This window comes from Psammomys obesus, unplaced genomic scaffold (genome assembly GCF_907164565.1).
Source record: "Psammomys obesus unplaced genomic scaffold, mPsaObe1.curated_primary_1811, whole genome shotgun sequence".
NCBI lineage: Eukaryota > Metazoa > Chordata > Mammalia > Rodentia > Muridae > Psammomys > Psammomys obesus.
This window is the reverse complement of record NW_026593890.1, coordinates 1-7452: the sequence shown is the minus strand read 5'-3', so window position 1 is coordinate 7452 and position 7452 is coordinate 1. Positions and strand designations below refer to the sequence as shown.

Genomic DNA, 7452 nt, shown 5'->3' with positions numbered 1-7452 from the left:
ACCAAGTAGGAGGCCTGGTGGAAAACCGGAGCGTTGTCGTTGACGTCAGCGACGTGCAGAGTGACGCTTGTGCTGGAGGAGAGAGGTGGCTTGCCTTTATCGGTGGCTGTGATGGTGACATTGTACTCTGGAGTCTGCTCCCGGTCCAGGATCCCATCTGTTACAAGCTTATAGTAATTACTGGCAGAAGACTCAATTCTAAAAGGAACCGTTTCTTTTAGGGCGCACGCCACTCTCCCATTTTCTTCTGAATCTTTATCGTATGTTTTGAACAGAGCCACCACTGTCCCCGGCTCTGCATCCTCGGTTATAGAATTGGACACCGAAGTAAAAACCACTTCTGGGGCATTGTCGTTTTCATCGAGAATCTCTATTATAACTTTACACTCTGTGGCCATGCCTCCGCCATCCTTGGCCTCGATGTTCATGGCGTAAGTCCTCTTGGTTTCAAAGTCTATAGGGCCTTCGGATTTAATTTCCCCAGTTTGATGATCTAGGATAAACTTATTTCTGACCTCGTCTCCTAGTGATTTGAAGGAGTAGGTGACTTCGGCGTTGACGCCCTCATCCTGGTCGGTGGCCGTCACCACCAGCACGGGGGTGCCTGGGGGTGCATTCTCCCTAAGGCTAACTTTGTACACGCTTTGGCTGAACACTGGGGGGTTATCATTGGCGTCGGTGACCTCAATCCGAATCTGAGCGGTGCCCGTTAGAACTGGCTGTCCCCCATCTACTGCTGTCAGGACCAGGAGGTGGGTGCTCTGCCTTTCCCTGTCCAGAGGCTTCTCCAGCGCCAATTCCGGGGCATCCTTGCCTTCAGTCTTGTCCTTCACCGCCAGAGAGAAGTGCTCATTCAAACTGAGCTGGTAACTCTGGAGAGAGTTCCGTCCTACATCTGCGTCTATGGCAGATTCCAGGCCAAACCTAGTGCCTGGAATTGCAAGTTCATTGATTTGTAAAACAATACTTTTTTGGAGAAAACGGGGAGGGTTATCATTTATATCTTCTATCACCACGCTGATGTGAAAAACGTTCAGGGGCTTTTCTGCCACAACCTCTAAGGGCAGGACACACAGAGGGCTCTGGAAGCAGATTAACTCTCGATCTATTCTGTCGCTCACAACCACGTTCCCGTTCTCAGGGTTCACAGAAAGGTACGGTTTCTCCGAGATAACTCTGAGCTTTCGAGTTAGTAAGTCCCCAACAGGCAGCCCCAGGTCCTCAGCGAGGTTCCCCACAACCGAGCCCATGGCCATTTCTTCCGGAATAGAATACCGGATTTGCTCAGTGAGCGCCGCGCGGAACAAAGGCAGCAAGAAGGGAAGGAGTACTTGCCTCCACGGGATCCTGCTCCCTAGCTTCATGCTGCGCTCCATCCTTCCTGTGTCCCTGGTGTGAAGGGAAGAGGCTTCACAAACTACTTCCACCGGGAAGAAAACCGAAAGGCTCCAAATTTGAGGATATCACAGCCTCTAATCTGATTTGCGAAGCAGTCCCCCCACTCTTTAAGCCTTCCGTGAATGTACACGATTTCAACGGGTAGAGCCGGAGTCAGCTCTTGCATCGAACTGGACAGCAGCGGCGCCCAGAGTCCATTTATAAAATTGCAGTCAGAATCCTTTGCAGACTCAACGGGATGAGGTATGCAGAACTACTACGTTGGGACACGGGAACAAAGGAACTTATGAGTTTAGAATTTTTCTATTTTCCAGTGTTGCTGTTGAACAAAGCTCCTCAGATCAGATCTGTAGCACAATTATTAACCCAGTGACGACAGATTAAAAGGCTTGTCATTTCTAATCAGAGGAAACACATTGGAAGAAACAGCCACGTTTTTCTCAAAACCACGTGGAAAGATAGCCCCACCAAGTGGTATGGGAAAACTTGACAGTGGTGAAATGCACCATGTATCACCTTCAATTTGACACATGCATAATTAGCAGAGGAGGGGAACTCAAAACTACTTAGGGCACATTTGAAATAGAAATGGTCAATGACACAAATTATTTTCAGTTTTAATACAGATGCATTACAAGGATTGTTAAGTGTTCAGTCACCATTCAGGACTTCACGACGATATGGCAGGGCATTTTTACGACGAGATGGCAGGGCATTTTTTAGCCTTTTATTTAAACAAACTATATGTTGCACCCTAACTGAATCTCCGTGGCTTGCAAATCAACTTTCAGAGCCAACCTTTTTTTTTTTTTTTGATTCTTCAAGAGCTCGGTTAACAGCCGCCAACAAGTTTAGATTGTGCTTTGTAATACAGAGCGACCTCTCCTTACCAATCAAACACTCTATGGCATTTTGAATAATCTAGTTCTAATGTTTTTTTTATTTCCCCTTTTCTTCTGAGTTTGAAATTCCATAAGCATAAATACTACTCAAAACACTCAAATGCTTTTCTTGGATTCAAGATGAATTTAAGCCTCTGTGAGAAAAAAATTCTCTTTCCAACAGTTGAAAAAAATGTGTCCAATTACCAATATAATAACTTATATCAAGATCAAACTCCTAAATGAGAAACATAAGCTTGAAAATAAATATTAATGTGTTAGTGATTTGAACCAAATCTCTAGAAGTGACATAAGAATATGGAGTTTGATTATGAAAGTGATTCCTGTGATTAAATCTTCTGGGTAAGTCTCTTTTCCCTGTTTGCCTTTATTTCAGATAATGTGCACATTGTTGAATACATATCAAAGCTTCAGTAGCACTTGCTATTTTTTTCTGATTACAACAATTGAATATGCTTACATGTAGTACAAAATGGCCAGGTGTGGTGGTGCATGCCTGTAACCCCAGCATTCAGGGAGGCAGAGGCAGGTGGATCTCTGAGAGTTCGAGGCTAGCCTGGTCTACAAAGAGAGTCCAGGACAGCCAAGGCTACACAGAGAAACCCTGTCTTGAAAAAAAAAAAAAAAGAGTACAAGATCAACTTAAGGGGGAACAGGAGAGATTTGAAGACTCCTAGATGACCAGAGAAAAGAAGAAGATGATGAAGAGGAGGAGGAGGAAGACTGCATGAACAGATGAACACAAGCCAAGTCAGTACTCCACACCCAGGGATGCTAAGGATTGCACCAAGAGTCTGGCACATGCTAAGCACATGATCACCGAACTATATTCCAGCCCCTATGTTAGTAATTTATACAACTCAAATACCCACTGTCATCTCTAGTTTTACTAAACCATGCAAACAAATCTAAATTTAAAACTTTTTGAGAACCATGGGCTAAAACCGTCTCTGTATGTGATTTTGTTACACTAAAAAGCATTCAAAAAGGAAAGGAAAAATAGAAAAAGAGCAAGAAAAAAAAAGAGAAACAAGAAAAAGAAAAACTATTCTATGCAACACTACAGTAAAGGAATAAAAGGAAGCAACGAAGGCTCAGCAGCCTCGCTTTTTTTCAGAACAATCTAGTGTAAGAAAATGGCCCTGCATGTCCTCTCCCAACAAAGCCTTCTAAGCAAATCACGGCAGACTATAGAGACACCGTGAAACTGAAATAAAATATGTGATTCATCAAATTGAATCATTAGTTTACATGGATAGCCACCAATCATGATCACAGACGAACAATGGTGAAGTTAACTCACTACAAAGCAAGCGGAGATTGATATAGCCCTTCAGAATAAAAAAATAAGCAAGTGTTTTGACTTTGATAAAGCACTTCTGAAAAAATTAAATCTGATAATAGTAAATCACACAAACCAACGGGTAGTGTTCTAACATATATATAAGGACTAATGACACCCACCAAAGCCTAATTTTCATAACCAGCTCCGTAAAAGCCCCTTCAAGACTTGTGCCGAAACAGTAACAGTTGGGAGGCAAAGAAATATCTATCTCACCTGACCATCTGACGGGTCACATTTGCCTAAACCGGTAGCTGGGTCTTCAGCTATCAGGAGAGGCTCGCTTTTCCCACAGCTCTCCTGGCTGAGGAGCGTGTCTGCGTAGTTGGGCTGTGGGAAGATGAGGTGACTCTTCCTCGAGTCTGCAGTGAGCGACACTTCGTGGGAATAGGTCTGGAGAAAAGCGCGCACCCCGTCCACGCCCACAAAGTGCGAAGGAGGCACGCCAGCCAATCCGCGGGCGGCCTGGAGCAGACGCGCTGAGTGCCAGCGCCGCAGCCTGAGAGCCAGCAGAACCGCGACGAACAGGAGGAAGACGCAGGAGACCGCGGTGATGGCCACTACTAGGTAGAGGGTGAGGCCCGAGTCTTCCGGGTCGGCGGGAGACTCCAGGCTAGCCAAGTCCTCCAGGACGTCGGGGATGCTGTCGGCCACCGCCACGGTGAGCTTGACGGTGGCCGAGAGGGGAGGTTGGCCGTGGTCCTGCACAGTGACCACGAGGCTCTGCTTGAGGGCATCTTTGTCCATCATGGCACGGGCCGTGCGCACCTCGCCTGTGTGCAGCCCCACCGAGAAGAGCCCCGGCTCGCTGGCCTTGAGCAGGCGGTAGGACAGCCAGGCGTTCTGCCCGGAGTCCCTGTCCACCGCCACCACCTTGGTCACTAAATAACCGGGCTCTGCAGAGCGGGGCGCCAGCTCCACCCCGGTAGAGCCGTCGGTAGGGGGAGAAGGGTACAGGATCTCCGGAGTGTTGTCGTTCTGGTCCAGCACGAACAGGGTCAGCGAAATGTTGCTGCTTAACGGAGGGTCACCGTTATCGCTGGCCGTCACGCCCAGCTGCAGCGTTTGGAACTGCTCGTAGTCGAAGGATTGCAGGGCATACAGCACACCGGTGTCCGAGTTGATAGAAACGTAAGAGGACAGAGGTGTGCCTTGGACCGTGTCCTCGGCCAGAGAGTAGGTGACCTGGGCGTTTTCCCTGCTATCCCTGTCCACGGCGGTCACGGAGAAGACGGAAGAGCCTCTGGGGTTGTTTTCGGGAATGTAGGCCGAGTAGGAGGAGTGGGTGAAAACTGGAGGGTTGTCGTTGGCATCCGCCACTCTCAGCAGGAGGCGAGTTTCTGTAGACAGGGGCGGCCTTCCCTGATCTTTGGCGGTCAAGGTAATATTGTAGCTCTCCACCTGCTCCCGGTCCAGCTCACCGTTGGTTATCAGTTTATAGTAACTCCCGTACGTCTTTTCTAACTTGAAAGGAAGGCCATCGGGAATGAAGCAAGAGACCTGACCGTTTTCTCCAGAATCTTGATCTTGAACGTTTAGAAGGGCAATTACCGTCCCCGAAGGAGAATTTTCCGGCACCGAGTTAGTGGAGGAGGTGACAGTTATCTCCGGAGCGTTGTCGTTCACGTCCACGACCGTGACCAACAGCGCGGCGGTGCTCAGCAGCCCGCCACCATCTTGGCCCTGAATTTCCATCTCATAGAATCTATGCTTTTCAAAATCCAGAGGCTTTCCGACTAGAACTTCTCCAGTTCGAGGATTCAACTGAAATATTTCAGAAGCTTTGCTTTTCATTTTCCGGAACGAGTACGTCACTTCCCCGTTGGTACCCTCATCCGGGTCTGTGGCGTTTGCCACGAGCACGCGAGTTCCGGAGCTGAGGTTCTCAGGAACGCTCGCTCTGTACACAGACTGCGTGAACTTGGGGGCGTGGTCATTGACGTCGAGCACCACCACGCGAATGGGAACCGAACCCTGGCGGGTGGGCTCTCCCCCGTCGGAGGCGGTGAGCAGGAGGTGGTGAGCCGCCTCCTTCTCCCGGTCCAGGCCTTCCTCCAGCACCAGCTCTGGATTCTTGTCCCCATCCGTCCCGCCCCTCACCTGCAGGGAAAAGTACCCGCTCGGGCTGAGCTGGTAGCTCTGGAGGGCGTTCACCCCCGCGTCCGGATCTCTGGCGTTCGGAAGCGGAAATCGCGATCCGGGACTTGTATGCTCACTGACTTTGATCTCTACCTCCTCCTCCTGGAAGCTGGGGGCGTTGTCGTTAACGTCCACTATTTCCACCTCCACTCCGTAAATCTTCAGGGTGTCCTCCACGAGAATCTCCAGGTTCAGCAAGCAGGAGGGCAGCGTATCACAGAGCTCCTCGCGGTCGATCCTGCCCGCGGTGACCAGGCTGCCGCCTCGCGGGCTCAGCGAGAAAAGCTGCGTCTTTCCTCTGGAGACGATGCGGACCCCGCGCCCCGCCAGCTCGCGGGGCTCCAGCCCCAGGTCCTTGGAGATGTTGCCCACGAAGAAGCCTATGTTTGTCTCTTCTGGCACCGAGTATCGGATCTGCCCGGTCCCCAAGGTCAGCAAGGACCCCAGGAAAATGCACAGCGGGACCAGCCCGCTGCGCTCCCGGCGCCGAGGCTGATTCCCCATGTCCTGCTGTGAGCGCTGCTCCGTGAGGGTCTTGCTCCGGTTTGTTTTTTATTTTCTTCTGATTCAGCTTTTGTGTCTACGAGGTTCCGGGCTTCCCGCATCCAAAATATATTCCAAAGCGAACGGAGGTATTTTTTTTTTTTCTCCGCCAGAATTAGGATGCGTGAGTGTCCATCCTTTCCGCTTTATGCGGTGGAAGTTCGGAGCAGGACTCAATAGCTTTGTCCTCCGGTTTCCTGGTTGGTCAACAGCGGCGCCTAGAGCCCAGTCGTATTATTGCAGCACTAAGAAAAACCTTGTGTCTGTTGCAGAGGAAAATGTCACACTCACCTTTTTCCGTGGATCATACACATTTGTAAAGCTGAAAACCGCAAGCAATAGCTATGTGATGCGATGTGAAATTTGGAAAGAGCACTTATGAAAACGATAGCTGTTAAATGGACTTGGTTAATTAAAAACGTTTTGAAGTACCACTGGAACTGAAAGCGCACAGCTTGCTTGTGATTACCGACTGAAGAGACATGGCATTTGTGGATGTGGAGACCCTCAGGCAGGACGGACGCATGGCTATTATTCTTACAGCTTTGGTCAATTTTTAAATTTTTATTATTTTAATTGTGTGTAAATTCATGTGTCTCTGTTAGTGTGTGCACATGTGAGCGTGGGTTCGTGTGAAGTCCGGAAGTACGCAGAGCCAGGGTAACAGGCAGTGGTGAGTCCCCGGTCATGGGCGCTGGGAACTGAACTTGGGCCCTCCCAAACAGCCACGGTATTCTTAACCACTTGAACCATCTCTCCAGTCCCCACCAAATTTTTTTTTGGACTTGTTTTGTTTTTTTTAAAGAGCAAAATAAAGACAGACTGTTTCGTTCAAACTTTGAATAGTATCATGATTATCATTTAAAACATAAAACATAACTGTATTCATATCCATAACTGCAAGGCATTTTAATAACAAATTCACGTGAGACTTTAATACGCTTGTGTGTGTTCGAGGCAAGATAAGAGGGAAGTCCCCTCCCATTGAAGCCAGGACCTACAGTATGCGACACTCTCAACCCTCAAAAAGCTTTTTAAAGAATTAAGTGTGTTTGGATGTAGAGGAATTAAGCAGGCACATCGTGTGTGTGTGTGTGTGTGTGTGTGTGTGTGTGTGTGTGTGTGTGT

General features: G+C 48.7%; 2 protein-coding genes across 2 annotated transcripts; both read right to left on the bottom strand.

The window, feature by feature from the left end:
* Positions 1-5: 5 nt before the first annotated feature.
* On the bottom strand, positions 6-1516 carry LOC129684285 (protocadherin gamma-B5-like; the record flags this gene model as incomplete). Its single annotated transcript, XM_055617392.1, has 1 exon — positions 6-1516. A coding segment is annotated over exon 1 (1371 nt), but the record flags the coding sequence as incomplete, so codon positions are not given.
* A 2333-nt stretch (positions 1517-3849) lies between these two features.
* Pcdhga11 (protocadherin gamma subfamily A, 11) lies at positions 3850-6511 on the bottom strand. Its single transcript, XM_055617390.1, has one exon. It carries the CDS (start codon positions 6283-6285, stop codon positions 3850-3852), a length of 2436 nt encoding a protein of 811 aa, XP_055473365.1. The 5' UTR covers positions 6286-6511.
* Between the last annotated feature and the right edge of the window lie 941 nt (positions 6512-7452).

Bases quoted from the DNA above. Each gene is read 5' to 3' on its own strand.
- Pcdhga11 (XM_055617390.1), bottom strand. From the start codon at position 6,285: ATGGGGAATCAGCCTCGGCGCCGGGAGCGCAGCGGGCTGGTCCCGCTG.